The sequence below is a fragment of the Hemicordylus capensis genome, chromosome 1 (genome assembly GCF_027244095.1).
Source record: "Hemicordylus capensis ecotype Gifberg chromosome 1, rHemCap1.1.pri, whole genome shotgun sequence".
NCBI classification, from domain to species: domain Eukaryota; kingdom Metazoa; phylum Chordata; class Lepidosauria; order Squamata; family Cordylidae; genus Hemicordylus; species Hemicordylus capensis.
This window is the reverse complement of record NC_069657.1, coordinates 362,437,665-362,457,507: the sequence shown is the minus strand read 5'-3', so window position 1 is coordinate 362,457,507 and position 19,843 is coordinate 362,437,665. Positions and strand designations below refer to the sequence as shown.

Genomic DNA, 19,843 nt, shown 5'->3' with positions numbered 1-19,843 from the left:
GCCAGGTTTGGGGATGGGGAATGTGAGAACTGTGCTTCCTTTTGCCTCCTCTCCCTATATACTTCACCTATGCCACCACTACCACAGCTGCTTCCCTCTCTGCATCCTCCACACCCTCACCCCCATGGGCTGGGCTGAGAGGAAACCCAAGAGGGGTGACTGCTGACATTTTGCCCAATGTGCTTATCAAGTCGGAATCAGAGCTTCATGCCCAGCAAAGCACCCTACACAGTGCCACTTCCAACTTAATTAACACCCTGCAGAGATGTTACTGCCATTTCATACAAGGTGCTCCCTGGATATGGTGATTATCTGCACAAAATGCTTTGCAGTAGGTGAGGTGCCCCTTCTCATCCAACAGGCATCCCATGCCAAATGAGAGGCCTCTGGGGCTTCCACTCACTGCACCCTTGGGTAGTGCTTTAGAGAGAAGGCTTAAGGAAGCAGCAAGGAGCAGTGCTGGCCAGGTAAATGCAAGGCCCCTCTCCAGCTGCCTTTCAGATGGAATGGAGAGGAAGCTGCAGAAAACGAGTGTAGAGGCAGTTGTGGCTTTCAGACCAACAGATGGCTACTGCTGACTTAAATGATAGATTTCCACCCACCCCAACCCCTGATCACATATATTAGCCCCAAACCTCCTTTGAGCACCCTGCCAAAGTCACAGTGAGTGGCTGGCGAAAGCGTGGGTTTTTATCGAATTCACAGTGTCCATTAAAAGCTTCTGAACTTAAAGATAATAACTGTTCTTATTCAACGTATGCTTCTGATATTAAAATAGGCTTGTCAATAATGGCTGGCATTCCATGCAGCAGAATGTCAGCATTAGGGATACACCAGTGTTGCTATGCAACTTGAAAGGCAGGCTCAACATTGTAGCATGACAAAGCAGCTGCAATTAGGGATGTGCACCAATTTTTTTTTGGGTTCGGTCTGTGCCCAGATTTAATCACCCCTGATTTGTTTTGTGTCCGAATCACCCCAGATTAGATTTGGATTTGATTTTATACAATTTGGATTTGAATCAGTTAGGACCACTTATAAAGGTCATAGGGGGATCAAATTTAGGTGGTGGGTAGGTCCCTATGGGTGCCACCTATGACCCAGCTTTCAGGGGAGTAGGGCACTTGGTTGATTTTAATGAGTTTTAAAAAGTTTTTACTGATCTTTTGTATTTCTGCCATAGGAAATAATGGAGATTTGAAGTAGGCCTATTCTAACCCTAACATGGATCCCCAGCTTTAATTTTTTTAAAAAGCTAAGCTGTAACCCTTGTAGGAGAGGAGTTATGGAGCAAAATGTGCGGTCACTTTTCAAGTGTTTGGATTCTTTGGTGTACAATAACTTCCCCTCAATGAATCCCTGTGAGGGTTAGGGCTATTAGACACCAAAGAGTCTAAACACTTGCAAAAATTCCTAGAACATAAACTGAATAGTACCCCACTGCCTTGCAGGTGGGAGCGGGGTATAGCTGACACATGGCAATTGACAGTTGGTACTGTCCAAGGATAGTCAAAATGAATAGAAGAAATGAAAGTGTGTAATGAATCCTCATAGGGATTCATTGAGGGAAAGCTATTATACACCAATCAATCCAAATATTTGAAAAATAGTGATCGCACATTTTGCTCCATAACCACTTCTACAAGGGCTAGAGCTCAGGATTTGTTTGTTTTTTTTTTTAATTAAAGCTGGGAATCTAAGGGAAAAGATAGGAGGAATACAAATCTCAAAGCAATTCAAATAGAGTCTGGCGTGATTTGATTTTGACCTGTCTCCAAATTGCCCGAATCAGCTAGATTTGGGTAGAAATCGATTTGTACCCAAATCAATTCACACATCCCTACTAAAAATTGCTTCCAGCCAGTCACATAGTGCTACTTCCAATGAGATTTTAAATCATTTCACAGCTGCCCCATCACACTACACCATCAGGGCTGCCTTTCAAGTTTGGCACCAGCCCTAACGAGTTTCTAATGTCAACGTTACACTGTGCAGAATGTTGGCCACTGTTATCAGATTTTCTCTTGGTTATGAGGAAATGCCGCTTCTCGCCTCCGTGTGAGGCGGGGGGCGGGGTTGTGCACCCGGCGCGAAGAAGCAGGCACGGAAGCGCCATCTTGGCCCCCTCCATGTGACGAGGGACTGTCCAATCAGGAGGGGGCCGGGGAAACAGTGCAGCCCGGCAGCCATCACAGAAGCAGTCTCTCCTCTGCCGGGCAAGGAGGAGGAGCGAGCACCGTTCGCTCCTGGGGCCAGAGAGGAAGAAGAGCTCGGCCACGTGCAAGCCGGTCGGGCTCAGGGCTCTTCCTCTCGGCCGGTAGTTGGTGGGAGCGGCAGCTGCGATCGGCCACAGCCCAGGCCGATCGCAAACGGTGGCTGTTTGTTCCTGGGGCCAGAGAGGAAGGAGAGCTCGGCCACGTGCAAGCCGGCCGGGCTCAGGGCTTTTTTCTCTCGGCCGTTAGTGGGAGCAGCAGCAGCAGGAAGGGATCAACAGCCTTCGCATATGTTGCAGCAGGAAGGGAGCAGCTTTATTTTCAGCAGCCAGAGCGCCGGGGGACCAAGCAGACAAAGGCCTTTCTCGGAGGCCTAGGGTGATATACGGGGCTTGGTCTTTTTTCTTTGCACAGTTTGGGGAATGTGGAAGGGGACTTCTTTCATGGGGGAATGCCCTTTTTGAGGTCATTTCATAGCTTGGGGAGTTCTGAGGGAGTTGATGTTCAAGCATTATTATATTGGATGGATCGATTAATTGGGGACCCAACCAACTGATGGTTAAGTTGATGTGGGAGCGTTAGTATACTGGATAGCTTACTTGGGGATACCGAGGGACGAGTGCTTTGCAGAAGGGCTGAAGCAGTTAAAGCTTGGATAACAAGCAGAGGGCTACCCAGTTTAAGGAGCCTGGCCCACAACCAAAGCTTGTCTTGCAGTTTATATATATATTAAAAAAAAAAAAATTGTCTTGTGGTAGCAAGCGTGGATAGTCCCCTTTGCTAAGCAGGGTCTGCCCTGGTTTGTATTGGAATGGGTGACTACATGTGAGCACTTCAAGGCAAGAGTTTTTGTTTTGTTTTTCCCAGTTAATGGTCCTTCAGTTGTGCTATATATTTGCTCCCATTGAGTTAAAACAAAATAAATTAGAAGAAATAAATAGATAAATAAATAAATAAGTGAAGTGAGAGGGAGAGGCCTTAATACCTTATTCTCTAGGCCAGTGGAACGTTTGGGAGGACTGGTCTTGTGGTACAAGCAGGAATTGCCTCCTTTGCTGAGCAGGGTCTGCCCTGGTTTGCATTTGAAGGGGTGACTACATGTGAGCACATGGTCCTTCAGTTGCGATATATTTGCTGCCATTAAATAAATAAAAACAAATTGAAAAGAGAGAGAGGGAGAGGCCTCCCTCAATCACTTCCACCCATTGGGGGGCATCAGTTGCAGCCTCTTCAAGGGATCCTGCCAGGCCTGCTGAGCCATGCCATCAAGGAAAGGGCCCGGTAAGGAGAAGGGGAAGGGGAAGGCCCCGGCCCCTAAGCGGCCTCAAGCACGGCCCAGGGAACCCGACCCCTCCTCGGGATCAGAGGATGAAGGGCAGCTGGTAATGGCGAGGATCTTGTCTCGCTTAGAGGCGTTGGAGTCCAGGAAGAAAGCTACTCGAGGGGAGGGGTCCAAGGCGGTTGGAAAGCAGGGTGCGAGAAAAGCGGGGAACCAACCTAATAAGCAGCTGCAACTTTTACAGTCCATTGAGGCGAGGCTGGATGCACTGGAGAGTGGCGAAGGGGAGGCAACTGGAGCAATGGAGAATGCCAGCCGGAACGCCTTGGATGCAGATGTCGGGTCTTTTGGTGAGTCCGATTGGGGATGGTGCTATCCACCCTGGGCAGGGCACCTGGCTAGCGTGTGTGGGGGGGTGCCAGCATGGCCAGTAGGGCTAGGTTACTCAGCACCCCCAGTCTCAGGGACAGGTGGGGCGCCTGAGAAGAAGGCAGAACCTGAGAAGAAGGCAGAACCGGAACCAGCCACACGACTGCAGCAGCTCACACCCTGGGAGCAGAAGTGGCAGAGTGGTAAGGTGGCCAGTGCAGACCCAGGGTGGTTATCTGAGGGCAAAGAAACAGTGGCTACAAATGATAAGATTGACCATTACCCACAGGGGGAGGTGTCCCTGCCCCTGGGCGATCACTTGTTGCTCGCCACAAAAGAAAAGATATGGAGGAACGAATTTGTTGATATGTTCTCATTACTGTTTCGGGAAACAGAACCCAGAGAGGGGGAGAAAGGGGACCGGAGGGACAGAGAAAGAATCAGGTACAAAACAGTTGACCGTAACTGGTCTAACTGGCTGGCCGGGTACATGGTGTACATGGGGGTGGTGCTGCAGAAACAGCCAGCACGGGGAGCATCTATGGTGAAGTATTTGGACATCATATACCACGCATTCTCGGAGTACAGTGGGCCCGCGTGGGCTCGCTACGACGAGGCCTTTAGGCGACACTCAGCCATGAACCCGGAGCTCCCGTGGGATTGTCAGCACCAACAACTCTGGATGAGGATCATGGGCCCCAACCGACCTGGGGGTGGGGAATTCTCGGACAGTGGACACTTCATAGTAAAATCTGCTGCCACACCCGCCAAGGGCCAGATGCCTGGTGTGGCGGGACAGTTTCGTCAGCCTTGCTGGGAATTTGCATCAACAGGGACTTGCTCGCGCCGCCCATGTCGTTTTCGACACGCATGCACCATTTGCGAAGGCGCTCACTCATTTAACTTCTGTCCAAAGGGCCGCTGGCCCCGGCCCGGCCCCAAAGATGGGCCTGCCGCCAGAAAAGGTGGTAGCCCCGCTCCGGCAAAAGGGACCTAGCCCCATAAGGCTGGGTCCGTTGTTGCAGCTGCTGCAACAATACCCAATAGTGCAGGATAGGGACTATCTGGGGGAAGGGTTTCAAAGGGGTTTTCGGATACCTTATCAGGGTCCCAGGGTTAGTTCCTGGGCAGAAAATTTGCGTTCAGTTAAGGGGTTGGAGCAGGTTGTAAGGGAAAAAATTGACAAAGAAGTACAGGAAGGGAGGGTGCTAGGCCCCTTCCCTCGGCCGCCCTTGCCCAGCTTTAGGGTTTCCCCTCTGGGGGTGGTGCCTAAGAAGGCAAAAGGGGAGTACCGTTTGATCCATCACCTTTCCTTCCCTGCTGGAGGATCAGTTAATGATGCCATACCTCACCAGCTGTGTTCTGTTAAGTACACAACTTTTGAGGCAGCAGTGGAGATGGTTCGAGAGCAGGGCAAGGGCGCGTTGATGGGGAAGTGTGATATCAAGTCAGCCTTCAGGCTCCTTCCAGTCCATCCAGATGACTTCGACCTCCTGGGTTTTGCTTTTGAAGGCGGCTACTATATTGATAGGGCCCTGCCCATGGGCTGTTCCATCTCCTGTTCTGCCTTTGAGCGTTTCAGTTGTTTTTTGGAATGGGCAGTCCGGGAGAGGGCGGGGCTCACCTCAGTAGTGCATTATTTAGATGACTTTCTTTTTTGTTGCCCAGGGTCTTTATCGACCTGCAAATATCTAATGGACACGTTTCAGGGGCTGGCAAAGGAACTGGGCATACCATTGGCGCCGGAAAAAACAGAGGGTCCAACCACCCGGCTGGCCTTCCTCGGGATTGAAATAGATACAGTGGCTCAGTGCTGCCGCTTGCCACCAGAGAAGGTCCTTGCTCTCGAGCAGCGCCTGGGGCAGCTGCTGGACGCCAGGAAGGTCACATTGAGGGACTTACAGGTCATAGTGGGACACTTGAACTTCGCATGCAGGGTGATTGCACCCGGCCGCGCCTTCCTTCGGAGACTCTGTGATGCTACTAAGGGGCTTCGGGCCCCACATCACCGGGTGCGTGTGACACATGAGCTTAGAGAAGACGCTAGGATGTGGGTGGAGTTCTTGAAGGACTTCAATGGCGTTTCCCTGTGGCGGTCCAAATTTCTACTAGAAGCAGAGCTTCAAGTCCAGTCCGATGCAGCAGGGGGGCATGGTTTTGGGCTTTTCTTCCGGGGACGGTGGTGCGCTTCCAGGTGGCCCCCAGACTGGGAAGAAAGGGGTGTGACACGAGATATGACATTCCTTGAGTTCTTCCCGATAGTGGTCGCAGTGCACATCTGGGCCAGGGATTTTGAAGATAGGGCTGTCCAGTTCTGGTGTGATAACATGGCCACAGTGCAGGTGATCAACTCGGGGACTTCCAGGAGTCCTCGGGTGATGCACTTGGTTCGCTGCTTCACGCTGCAATGCCTGCGCCACAACATTCTTTTCACCGCACGGCACGTGCCGGGGCTGGATAACAGCATTGCGGATGCGCTCTCTCGGATGCAGGAGGAGCGCTTTCGAACTCTCGCCCCAGCAGCCAGGGAGCTTCCCGAAGTTTTTCCACTCCACCTATGGAACCTTGGATTCTAGAGGCAGAGGAGGCCATTCGCCTATCCCTAGCACCTAGCACAAGAGTGCGCTATGCGTCGGCTATCCATGAGTTTCATGCATTTAGGGTTGACACAGGGCTGGAGGACCTATGGCCCATCCCAGTCGAGCACATAATGCGCTATAGCACACATTTACATGGGAGGGGCTTGGCCACGGGGTCCATTGGGGGTAAGTTGGCAGCTCTGGCTTTCCAGGCCAAAATGAAGGGGTTCGCGGACTCCACCGCTGACTTCCGGGTGCGCAGAATGCTCGAGGGATGGGCGCGAGTAAACCCCTCTCAACCAGATACGAGGGTCCCACTGGCGCCAACAACACTGCAACAGGTGCTCCCACTTTTTAACGATATTTGTTTTTCCAACTTTGAGGTACGGTTGCTCAGGGCTTCCTGCCTCGTGGCCTTCTTCGGTGCCCTGCGAATCAGTGAGCTGGTCGCCTCCTCCAGGTCTGATACATCAGCGCGGGCCCTGCAGTGGGGGGATGCCCGGGTAGAGAGGGACAAGGTGGAGTTGCGCCTGAGGCGGGCTAAGACCGACCAGAAGGGCAAGGGAGCCACCATCACCCTGGCAGAGGGGACTGATGAGGGCCTGTGCCCGGTGAGGGCCATGAGGGATTACATGGCAGTGCGTGGGGAGGGAGAAGGCCAGTTGTTCCGTCATGCGGATGCTACGCCCTTGACGCGCTTCCAGTTCTGGGCTCTGGTCAAAGAGGCTTTGAGGAGGGCAGGCCTGGACCCGCGTGTTTATGGCACCCACTCCTTTCGGATAGGGGCAGCATCTTCAGCGGCAGCCGCGGGGCTGACGGAAAAGCGGATCCGGGCGTTGGGGAGGTGGTGTTCATCCGCATGTCGCCGCTACATACGCCCACTGCCGAAGTGATGGCCCACAAGAAGTAACACCCAATTTTGTCTTACAGACTGTCAGGCACCTCCTTTGCCTTTGCGGATACTCATCTATGGGCACAGCTATGTGTTCTGGGCTAGTCGGCGAGCTCGGCAGACCAGCTTGGGTACCCAGTTGGGTCTGGCAGGAGCGGCGCAAGTGGAGTGGATGGGCCGCCGAGGAATGCTGTGGGACCTTTTCCTTCCACTTCTAGATGAGTACATCACGGCAAAGGGGGCACCGCACATTTTGGTGGTACACCTGGGAGGCAACGACTTGGGTTTGTTGCAAGGCAGGGCCCTGAGCCTGCAGGCAATCAAGGATTTCCAGGGCCTGGCGGCCCGGTGGCCCGAGATGCAGTTAGTCTGGTCTAACCTGCTCCCAAGGACACGCTGGAGGGGCCAAGGGGGCCCCCTGTGCTTCAATAGGGCACGTAAAAAAGTCAATAAGGCAGTTGGAAGAGCTATTACCGCCTTAGGGGGGACAGTAATACAGCACCCTGACATACGAGTGCAGGATGCGACCCTGTATAGAGGGGACGGAGTCCATCTCTCTGACCAGGGGAACGAGGTGTTCCTCCGGGACTTGCAACGTGGTCTCCAAGAGGTGCTAGCTGGGTGGGGAAAGCGGGGCTAAACAGAGGTTTGCCCCACTTCTGTGGCAGGAGAGTGCGGGTGTTGGGTAGGTAGATTCAGGGATCGGTGTTTGGCTGGAGGGCCAGTTGGGTGAGAGGGGTCAAGGAACAGCCTTTCAGGGCTTTGACGGCCCGTAAGGTTGGGAATGGCCCCCACTCGGGGGGTGGGCGCGACTCACCGGCTCAGAGCTTTGACGGCTTGGGTTGGGGGTGTGGCGGACCACCCCCCCCTCGGCGGGGTAGACCCCCGCGGTGAGAGGAGGCCAGGACTTGGAGCCTGGCCAAATCAGGACCCGGCCCTTCGCCCTGGTGTGGGGTGCTCTTCATTAGGAAGGGCCACCACACGAGAGTAGTACCCGCACTCTAGTGTATTGGGACCTCGTTGCAAGTGTCGTTACCTATGTACAATAATAAAAGTGGCCCTTATTTACTCCAACTAATGGTGTCCTGTCTTCATTGGGCGTCTGGGGGTGCAATGCCGCTTCTCGCCTCCGTGTGAGGCGGGGGGCGGGGTTGTGCACCCGGCGCGAAGAAGCAGGCACGGAAGCGCCATCTTGGCCCCCTCCATGTGACGAGGGACTGTCCAATCAGGAGGGGGCCGGGGAAACAGTGCAGCCCGGCAGCCATCACAGAAGCAGTCTCTCCTCTGCCGGGCACCCACCCACCCTCCCGGTACTCAGTGAGGGATAGCCGGTCGCCTACGGGGGCCAAGTAGGAATTTTTTGGGTCGTGCCAGATTGGCCGGGGCACGGCCTTTTTTCGCCTACTTCTCACTGAGGCTTAGGAGCTGGGCCACAGGTAGCCATCGTTACCTATGGTCCCCGGGTGGCAGGTAGGCATTGAGAATTGGTTGGTCACTTTGCAGGAGAGTGCGGGTGTTGGGTAGGTAGATTCAGGGATCGGTGTTTGGCTGGAGGGCCAGTTGGGTGAGGGGGGTCAAGGAACAGCCTTTCAGGGCTTTGACGGCCCGTAAGGTTGGGAATGGCCCCCACTCGGGGGGTGGGCGCGACTCACCGGCTCAGAGCTTTGACGGCTTGGGTTGGGGGTGTGGCGGACCACCACCCCCTCGGCGGGGTAGACCCCCGCGGTGAGAGGAGGCCAGGACTTGGAGCCTGGCCAAATCAGGACCCGGCCCTTCGCCCTGGTGTGGGGTGCTCTTCATTAGGAAGGGCCACCACACGAGAGTAGTACCCGCACTCTAGTGTATTGGGACCTCGTTGCAAGTGTCGTTACCTATGTACAATAATAAAAGTGGCCCTTATTTACTCCAACTAATGGTGTCCTGTCTTCATTGGGCATCTGGGGGTGCAATCACTGACTTCAGCTTTGAGGCTGAAGGCCCCATCTGAAAAACACATTTCCTGCTAGCTGCACCCACACAACATACTCTCCCTACCCTTTACTTTATGGCAATGAAAGTGGAGAAGGTAAATAGCCCTCCCCATGTGTCACCCATGCTTTCCTTCTTGCACTTTGCTCTGTAGCAAAGCACCAGGTGATAAAGGCAGAGAAAGGAAAAATCCCTCCCCATTCCCCGCTGGTGCTACTCTCAGCCAGAGCAGTAAGAAAGGGGCAGGAAGGATTTTTTGGAATGCAGAGGCTGGAATGGAAGGAGAGAGAGATGCCAATGAACTTCCCTGAACTCAGGCTTGGAGAAGAACTTTGAGGGCTTGAAATGCTCAACACTACTCAAAGTTCTCCAACTCCAAGCTTGGAGAAGTTCACCAGCATCTCTAATTGGAATAGAGATCGTTTTTTTAAAAAAATTTAAGTTCATTGATACAGGACTGTTACCGAAAATGCATGCAGAATTCAAAGATGGCCATCATAAGAAAATTAAATAGAGAGAAATGTTAGTATTTTTCCAAGAACAAGAACAATTTATGCAGGCAATTTGGAATAACCTTGAAGTTTAAGGAAATGACCAAGAAATCCAGTTTTAACTCAGTGTAGCAAATATCTCTACAAAGAATACATTTTGCATTCTTAATTGAAAGGTTAATTAAAGGATGACGCAATATAAGAATGGAATCAAATTTAAAACAACAATTAAATTTATACAGAAATGGCAAGTACAGCAGATTGGGCATATGGATTTCTAAATGCTTTTGGATACAGAAGCAAAGGTTTAAACTATACATATTGAAGAATTAACAAATAATCAATAAAGCCTTTAATCAAGAAGCTACTAAAAAGAAATGAATCTATTTATAGAATTTTCAAGTCTAATTAATATGAGTGATTATGTAGTTATTTTAGAGAATAATGAATCAACTGAGTGTTTTATTTTTGAACATGAGTTGTCTAAATAATGGCATGATTTTAAAACTTATTGTTTTATAAAATGTATTATAAAACTTTGCACTTAAATAATGAACAGATATAATCTTCCTTCAGGAAACACATACAGAACAGCCATGTAAAAAGTTTAAATCTAGTTAATATATATGCATCTTATGTCATATTATGCAAATGAGGAACTAGCCAATTAATTTGTATTCTCTCTTTTAACAAAAATCTCTATCAATCCAATTCCCAAATTTAAAATAGATTAAGAACTTTACAGTTACTTTAGAGATCTCAAAGTTAACAAATGTGGATAAGCCATCTAAATGTAGCAACAATTGAACAAGAGGTGTGCTCTTTAATATTAAAAACAAAAGCTAACAAGACACCAGAGAAACTGCCTGCTAAGTGTTGTTAAATTGTTATAGATCTGTTAATTCAACCTCTGACAAAGACAGATAATGAATGGTTATAGAAGCCTCAGTTCTCACAATCCTGAGATCATACAAACATTATACTGCTTTTTAAGGAAGACAAAGGATTGGATCTCAAGAAGCGCATGGAGAAAAATAAATTCCCATAAGGAAGCAGATCAGGAGTTTACTTGTGCAGGTACTGCCAGCCAAAGTGGAAACATCTTGTGGGAATTTCCTTCCCACATGGTTCATAGGATCTATCCAAAGATCCTCCTCCTAACAGTTCTTGTAGGTTTCTTCCTTTATGACGCCAAAATGATAAAACATCATTGCAAGTTAAATAAGATAATGGAGCACTATATGCTCCCAATTAAACTATATGTATTGCAAACAGATTGTCAGATAACATAGTGAGAGCATTATTTATGAATAAAAGCAATGTCAGAAATAAATACATACATACGTAGTAAAATGCATTGACTTAGCAAACACATTTGACAGAAGAGAATAGATATTTTTCTTTTATACTTTTCATTATGACCATTTTCTTTAATAATTAAAGTTATTTATAGCATGCAACTAATGGCTCAGCGGGGAAATGCTTGACTATCATACAAGAGGTTGCCAGTTTGAATACTCACTGGTTCACCTATATTGGGCAGCAGTGATATAGGAAGATGCTGAAAGGCATCATCTCATATGGTGCAGGAGATGGCAACAGTAAACCCCTCCTGTATTCTACCAAAGACAACCACAGGGCTCTGTGGTCGCCAGGAGCCGAAACTGACTCAACGGCACACTTTACTTTATAGCATGCCACAAGATAAAAAAGGTAAAGTGTGCTGTCAAAGCCATGTCGACTCCTGGTGATCACAGAGCCTGGTGGCTGTCTTTGGTAGAATATAGGAGGGGTTTAAGTTAGTGATTAATAGACAGAAATCAAATAACTTTGTTTTACCATAGGCACACATCACAACTGTGTTACAATCACAACACTGTATTATATGTTGTACATATAAAGCCACTTGCAGTAATGCTTAGGGAAATGTAGCATGTTAAAGGGATAACGACAGGCCATAAATACTTTAAAATATTTTACATACATATCCCACTCTTCCAAGGAGCCCAGAGGCACACGGATATTTTTATCCTCACAGCAACCCTGTGAGATACATTCAGCTGATAGACAAGTGACTTGCCCAAAGTCACCCAGTGAGTTTCATAGCTGAATGAGGATTTGAACCACGCTCACTCCAGCACTCTAACCACTACATGTATATAGATGACAGCATATGTTCATTGACATGTCCTGAAGAAGTACTAATACTGTGTTATGACATTCAAATCTCAAATTACAATATTAGCAAAAGACAATTTTTTAGACCTCAGCATAATGCTGCCACAGAAAACCAGGATTATAAAACAGCATAAGATGAAATGACTTTTAAATCAAGTCAAATATGGGGTAGGTGTTTTATTGCTAGTTTAGGTGGTTCTTTTGTTTTAAAAAAACAACTAGATTATCAGATCAAATAAAAGTAGATATTCTGAGTTGGTCTATGTTGGAAATTTTATGGCTACATAGATTTGCAAACACTGGTGAATATATTACCCCCAGTTCTTTGCCTGTTTGAAAATATTTCCATCCCAATTTCAGTGCAGACATTGAAATTATAGCCCCAAAGTCCATAATTTCATATGGGAAAGGAAGCTTCCTAGGGCAGCCTAAACAAGCCTAGAGAACCCTAAAGAAAAGTGAGGAAGAGCATATTGATGGACCTGTGCGAGGGCAGTCTAGTTTCATTTCATGAGCAACTGAGTAGAGAATATGGCCTGCATTGCTTTCTGTGTATCACCACAGATAGGAGAGCTACAGAAACTTACATTTTTAAAACACATCCAATGAAGTGGACTCTAGTCCACAAAAACTTATGCTGATGGAAATGTATTCGTTTTTAAGGTGCTTCAAGTCTGTCTTATTCTTTTAAATGAAAACTGTAAATGCAGCAGAGGGCTGGCATATTCTTCAGATTTCCAGAGAGCCCCCATCTGCTTTGGCCCAGAATATGTAATGTCTCCAGCAAAATGTATGCTTCCTGTATCAGCCTAGTTAGTATTCACACAGAGTTGCAGCTGCTGCTGGACTGAGATAGTTGGCACTGAAAACTCACTTTATCCAGCAACTCTCTTTGCAGGGGTGGGGGGTGGGAATTATTTATTTTATTGAATAGTGAAATGCCAGACCTTTGGCATTCCAAACTCATAGCTATATTTCAAGTTTTAGTCCAGCATAACAGGAACAGACTCATGTCCACAGCTATACAGAGAATACACCAGATTATATAACAACAGCCTTTTCCCAATCTTATTCCCAAACAGTTTAATAAAGAAATTGTTTCAAAATCTAACAAAATCCAACCATTTTATGTTATGGTGAATTATAGTAAATGTCCAATAGTGCAGAGGAACAAGCATTCAGCAAAATCTCAAAAGTCAATTCCATAGAATAGGGAAAACAGTTAAGCCTCCACAAGATAGATAGACAGATAGATAGATAGATAGATAGATAGATAGATAGATAGATAGATAGATAGATAGATTGATTGATTGATTGATTTTTGAGGCATGGTCTGGCATAGCTTTTATTGCAATACAGATGGCTTAATCATATTGATTTCCTCTTTTTGAAGAAAGAATTTTCTGACCTCTTTGAAAGAGCGTTCGGGATTTTGAAAAGTAAAATATCACTAATTTCTGGGGTGTGGAATCAAAAATATTACAGATATTCAATGACGTTGCGCCCCATACCTCAACCTTGATTGAATTTGTTTAAAATAATTTCCTGAAATTCTTAAAACATTTTGCCAAATCATTCCACATTTTTGGAAAATGCACCATCTTCTATATTTTAATTTACTGGGGGTGGGGGAATAATATGTGATGTTGATGAAAACTGAATTTTCAGAATCAATCTGGAAGGACTGTTTGTCCTCCTCACAATTCGTATTAGTACATATAGATGAACCACCATATGCCAAGATCTGACTTCCTAGCATGTGAGGAGAAAATTATAATTTAGGCATAATGTGATATATCATAAGTAATTTAAAAGCATTTATGTGATTTATAGACAGAGCTGAAAGAGCACATGCTCTTCCCTTTTCCACACATACGCTCGCTTTCTCTCTCTCTCACTTACTCACACACACACACACACACACACAAAATTTATAGCACATTGTAGAGCAGTAAATAATGGAAACAAACCTGAGAAGTTAAGGTGAACCCAATACTAAACTTACACCATTGCCAGTTATATGTTTAATGACTACTACAGTGAATTGCAGTGATATTTTGGCATACTTGCTTTGGATTGTCCCCACAGAATCGTTATATTAAGATGGCTTTCAATTATTAAATCAAATTTATAATGGGAAACATGTTGGGTTATTTGTCCAGTGCTTTCAGTGTTCTTCCAACTTCCTTTTAGGGCTGCAATTTTAAGCACACTTATTTGGGAGGAAGTTCAAATGAATTCAAACTTACTTCTGAGTCAATGTTCACATGGATGAGCTATTACTTGTAATGCTGCTTTGCATTTACTATGGAGAGGTTTTGACCAGAATGCAAAGAACAAGATTGCACACCAATGAGTCTCATGCACAGTCAGGGCTTCATTTGTTGGTTTTGATGTAGCATTTCCCACTGTCAAAGTGACAAGCCACTGTTCGGTGTAAAAACAGCTTGACTCTTTGGCAGCAGAGTAATTGTACCAAAAACAATAAATGAAGCTCTGCCTACATATGAAGTATCCCTCCCACTCACCCGACCCCATTGCTGTTCAACTACACACACAATTTCTTTTTTATTTGTGCTGATCTTATACTGAGTTTCTGACACAAAGACTGGTGCAAAGATCATTCTCAGAGGTTTGGGGGAGCTGGAAAATGCTTTGCAGCTAATTGGTGGTGAAAGGACATATAAAGGCAACCAGCCCTACCCAGGTAGGGCAGTGCTAGCCTGGGTAGGACTGATCATGAGAAGCCAATCCCAATCCCAGTGCATGCCTCCCACCTCACTGCCTGGTTGTGTGGGTGAGCGGGCTGCTGGCAGCCATACCTACCATAGAGACCAGGGGAAGAAGCATCCCTGCAGCTGAAGATATCACAGTACACTGTGCTGCTTATACGGCTGCATTGTAGGATATCTGGTGACCTAGCTGCCTTTCCTCTGCCTCCCATGTGCCAGTCACCACCGTGCCAGAGGGTGCACAAGCCCTCGGTGGGCTTGGACCATGTGTGGGAAAGGGAAGTAGATCTCTGCCTTCTCCCCAGCCCTTCCTCACCAGCCGATTGAGCTGTGTGAATGACCCTATTGTTAATCAATAGGAGTTTCTGTGGGTTTAGACAGTACCTATGAAAAATATCATTTTTAGAAAGAGAACATAAACAACAGCAGTAAAGGATGGGGCACAACCAACCAACCAACCAAAGGATGGGGAGAGAAAAGGGTTTCCAGGCGAAATCTTCCTTCTTCTGAGCAACTGTACTATAGTTTTCCATGGATTGAGTATAAGCCAGCTGTTGGTTGTTTAAGAGATAAAGTGCTGTTGACAGTTTTACTATGTGTATATTATTTTGTGAATAGCACAAGCAGAGAAAATGAGATATAGAGCTTGATGTTATCAGCATCTGCAAAGTTTTTCATCCCATGGTATTTTATTCTCCCTTTATAAGAAGAAAGAGAGCAAACAGTTTTATGACTTGCTGTTTTTATCATGAAAGAAAAGCAAATACACTTCGGGGTTGTCTGTGGCACCTGCCTAAAAAGTAAGGAGAAATTTTCTTCTTGACCAGATATCCATGGAAGCAAGGAGTTGGGGCAGGGTGCCACTCTTTCCCATGCAAGTAGAAGCTCCCAACTGGCTCCCAACATGATTGTGTGCTCACTACAGTAAGTTTCCACTTGGTAAATAATTGCCTATATTCACCCACTCTCTATGCTATGAAGTGTAGAGTTTGAGAAATCAGATGTGGTAAAGAAGAAGACGACTCTGGGTAATTTAGATGGTTCTATAGCCAGCAATAATTTGAATATTACTAACCCTATGTTAGGAAACTTCACATTGACTGTAAAAGTGCTAAACACATGTCTAGAGGTTATTGCAATATTGATAACTTGCATATGAACTTCATTTATCCACTCTGAAGCTCTCCTCACAGATCTTGTATGTAGTCACCAAACAGTACAAGGAGTGGTGCAGTCTTCACCTCATCTTTTCACTAAGTGCAAAGGGCTCTCTTGAGGGCCAGTAATGTTGCTAAGGCTTGAATTTCTATGGGGAACACATTCCCCAACATAGGAGCATCTGCGGAGAAGGCCCAATCCCAAGTTCTAGCAAATGTTTTCCAGTCTTCCATGTAAAACTTCCATGGCCATTTTCTTGTCCTTCTTCCTTCATCTTCAGAGTTGCCAGGAAAATTCTGCCGGCCATATTTTGATAAGCACATTTAGGTGCCTATAAAAGCCCATTTTCATTAGTAGAAAAGCTTTTGAAGCCCCAAAATTCTTCTCCTAAAATCTGAGCTAGAGAAGAATTCCCAGCTCTCATCCTTCACTGTCCTCAAAAGCACATCCCCCCACCATCACCCTTCAATTCCTTCCTTTTATTTACCCATCAAGCAGTGGTGGGAGCAGCATCAAAAAGGACAGATAGGGGACAGAAGGAATGGACAGCATGGAATGGACAGCATCAAATCGACAGGAAGAGGGGACAGCAGCATCCCTTTGTCCCTCTGGTTGCTTTGATATGCCAGGTAGCAGAATGCTGGGGACTAAGTTTAGGAGATTATGGGTGAGGCAATGGGCTACTGCAAAATCTTGTGGGTTTTTCTTGGAAGATTGCAAGAACCTGAGAAAGGTTTACGGGAACTCAGGATTCATTAAAGGTATTGACATGACTGGAGGCAGGGCGGGCAGTGGGGAAGGCGGCACAAAACCACCTTCCCTCAACTATCATTGAACATTGATGAGCGCTTGGACCGTGCTCCCACAAGATGCATGCTGCTTCCAGCAGCACGGATTTCCAGAGCCCAGGACAAGGTGTCCCAGCCTCCAGGAATCCCATAATGCACCATGTGATGAGTGCAATGTATAGGGGGATTCCCCAGAGACAGGCACTCTAGGTGCCCATCTCTGTGTCTGCTTGGTCTGCAAGCAGCCTGAGAATTCACATGGACCTTGGCACCAGGGTTAAGAGTGCACTCGCACCCTTAATCTTGGTTAAAAGCTGGGGTAAAAAGCAGGGTTAGGAAGGAGGGCAGCGCTGGGAGTGGCCTTGCTGACACTGTACCCGAGCAGCCAAGCCCAGGCTAGGCTGCCCTAACCTGGGCTAGGCTGCTCATATGAATAGCCTTATTATCTGAACCTTTTCCATTTTTAAAACACTGAATTCCATACACCCATTTATCAAAGATATTTGCAAGAGAATGGGGTTATTTTTGATAATGTAAAACCCCAGATACTTAACAATTCCATGAAGATCCCGCTATCCCCTCCCTTTTTACATCATTGTATCAAAATTATTTGGTGGATGCAATTCAGCATTATGTAAAAGAAAACAGGCATACAACCCAGAGAAGAAAGTTTACATGTGGAAAATGTGCAAAGATAGTATCAAGGCTATGAGGAGAGGCTGAAATGTTTGTGCATGCAGTTGTTTTGTTGAATCATGCATTGATTTTCATCTGTTGCTCTACTGACAGATCCACATAAGTATGCATCTGCTTCAGAACATTTAGGAGAGTAACCAATATGAGCTATACAAAAGCAGACAAAATGACAGGGGAAACATAGCTTCGGTGGTTTTTTAAACCAAGCAAAAGGAAAACATTGGTTAAATTTTAGCTTTACACTGAAAGTATTTTTTTTAAAAATTCCACCTTTAACAGCAATTAACCAACATCTTTGCAAAGTTTATTAAAGAAGCTTGTGTTTGAAAGTCAATAAACTTAGTCCCATAAAACATTTATTTCCTCTTCCACTCCTTTTGATTGACTTGTATAAATTATACAAACTGACTTGTATAAATTGTAAATTCTTGCAGCGTTTATCACTACTGAGGTAAGTGAAGAGGCTGGTGCCCTAAAATATAAAGCATCCCACAAATGGGCTGACAAAGTAACACCAAACCTTAACATGTTTCAGTCCCATTTATTTCAAAGAGTTAAGCATGTTTCTATCAATGTGGCTGAAATTAATGGGATTTAAAAGGGACCGCACAATTCTTTCAGCCAAGGCTGCAGAACATCTTGGGCATATCCCCTTAGACTTGTTTGACAACTCCATGAATTTTGGCTGGAGTGTGCAGTATGGATTGAGCTTATTATGGATTGTGCCATATCTTGGATCAACTCATGCTTCCAATAGCAAAACCTCCCCTTATTTTAACAACACCAGGATCAGGCTCTATAAAGCTTTTAACAAACAGAACAGATATACATAGAGGAGAAGATACTCATACCCAATTCCTTATTCTGTAAAATGTTAGCAGATGTTATAACATTATAAACTGTTTCAAGAATACCTGCCTCTTGCGGCATAGCTCATCTGATATAGAGTAAATGGAAGTAAAGGACTGCATCCTTTTAGATATTTGTTTCAAAATGTCCCTTTCTGTGTAGATGTTGACCCCATAAAACAGCGATAATTTGTAAATTTACTCCTTTAAGCCTAATCAGTTTGTAGCATGCATTAGGGAAGATGTGATCAGAGAAACCAGCATCTGGTGTTAATTATTTTAAAAGGTCATTTTACATTTGCTATTATGGACTATACTGTATACAAGTCAGAGAAAAAAAACCTTTTAAAGGCAAATTGCAGCTAATATTTACAATTATAATTATAGAGATGGCCATAAAAACCATCAATGCTGCATTATGCCTTCTATTTTAAAGGCCATGTCTAGTGCTTTATGCCTTTAGCTGAATCTTGCAATATTCCATCTGCAGAGTGTATATGCTTAACAAGAATAAAAAACCTGAGGGCTCTTTTTCAATTTGGGAATCACTTAAAGTGAGTAAATGCTTGGTTATTTAACTGGCAAACTTGAGGTCAAGAAAAAAAGACAGCTCTTTCTACAGGGGTAGAAAGTTGAATACAGGTATTATTTAGTTACTTTGAATAACTCTTGGTTTTACAATTTGATTTATTCTTGATTTTTCACTTGAGTAGTAAACAAATGTCCTCTTGAAAGATGGCTGAAAGACCAAAAAGGTGATGGAAAAAGGTAGAATGTAAAAGTAGAGAAACTTGAGGGAAGACAAAGAGCAGGGTTGCCAACTAAGGACATGTATGTATGTATGTATGTTTTAAAATATTTATACCCCACCCCTCCAGTGCACTACTGGTCGGGGCAGCTCACAACAATAAAGGACTACAGAGGACATGCAACTATTTTGCAGACCAAACAACTTTTTTTGCATGTGTTGTGGTGTCCAAAGTTCTGGGGAGCAGCTAGAAAAAAAATTGGGCTCAAAATACTTTGCTCTCATGAGCAGCTTCTCTTCCTCTGTCTCCTTGCCCTTCCTACGGACCATCCATCCAACGGGGAAGCCAGAGTGGAGGTTCTGCTTCAGTGGCAGGTTGCAAAGCCACGTGATGCAGGAGCAGGATATTTAGGCCTGGCAGGTACAGCTTGCTTCCTTCATGTGGTAGCAGTGGCGGCGGCAGTGAGAAGATAGCAGTTAGCTAACTAACTTTACTCCAGTAGCAGCTATCCCTCCTGAGTAAAAAGGCACCTTTTAAAGCTGTGAATCTCTTCTATTTATCGTGGGGAGAGCAACTGGCCCTATCCAACCCAAGCACAGCACTCCTTCAATGGCTGGTGGGGAGTTACCTAGCATTTCATTTTAGATTGTGAGCCCTTTGGAAACAAGGAAGCATCTTGTTGTTTGTTTTTCTATGAAAACCACTGTGAAACCTTCTGTTGAAAAGCTGTATATAAATGTTTTTAGTCGCAGAGAACAGCAAGCGAGTGGGAAACCATGCATGCACCACTGCGTTACAATGCAAAGAGGCTGGCTCGATAGCTACCTGGCTGCCCTGCATCAAGCCGGGCCTGGCTGAGGAGAGCAGGCTGAGTGACCTGTGGGGGAGGAGGACAGAGAACTG

General features: G+C 46.0%; 2 protein-coding genes across 13 annotated transcripts in view; one reads left to right on the top strand and one right to left on the bottom strand.

Annotated features, from left to right (window-relative positions):
- The window catches only part of LOC128343527 (uncharacterized), an 81,978-nt gene extending 72,737 nt beyond the window's left edge, over positions 1 to 9,241 (top strand). For 5 of the 8 annotated variants that reach the window (XM_053292738.1, XM_053292783.1, XM_053292774.1 and 2 more), the window contains one exon: positions 3,737 to 9,241. In XM_053292738.1, coding sequence (XP_053148713.1) covers positions 4,806 to 6,437 — 1,632 coding nt within the window. In that variant the 5' untranslated portion in view covers positions 3,737 to 4,805 and the 3' untranslated portion in view covers positions 6,438 to 9,241. Of the gene's footprint in view, positions 1 to 2,046 lie in introns of those variants that run through there. The other 3 variants (XM_053292802.1, XM_053292793.1, XM_053292764.1) reach the window with 3 other exon arrangements.
- Positions 1 to 19,843, bottom strand: part of ESR1 (estrogen receptor 1) — a 340,324-nt gene that overhangs the window by 40,711 nt on the left and 279,770 nt on the right. The gene's annotated exons all lie outside the window — the stretch shown is intronic.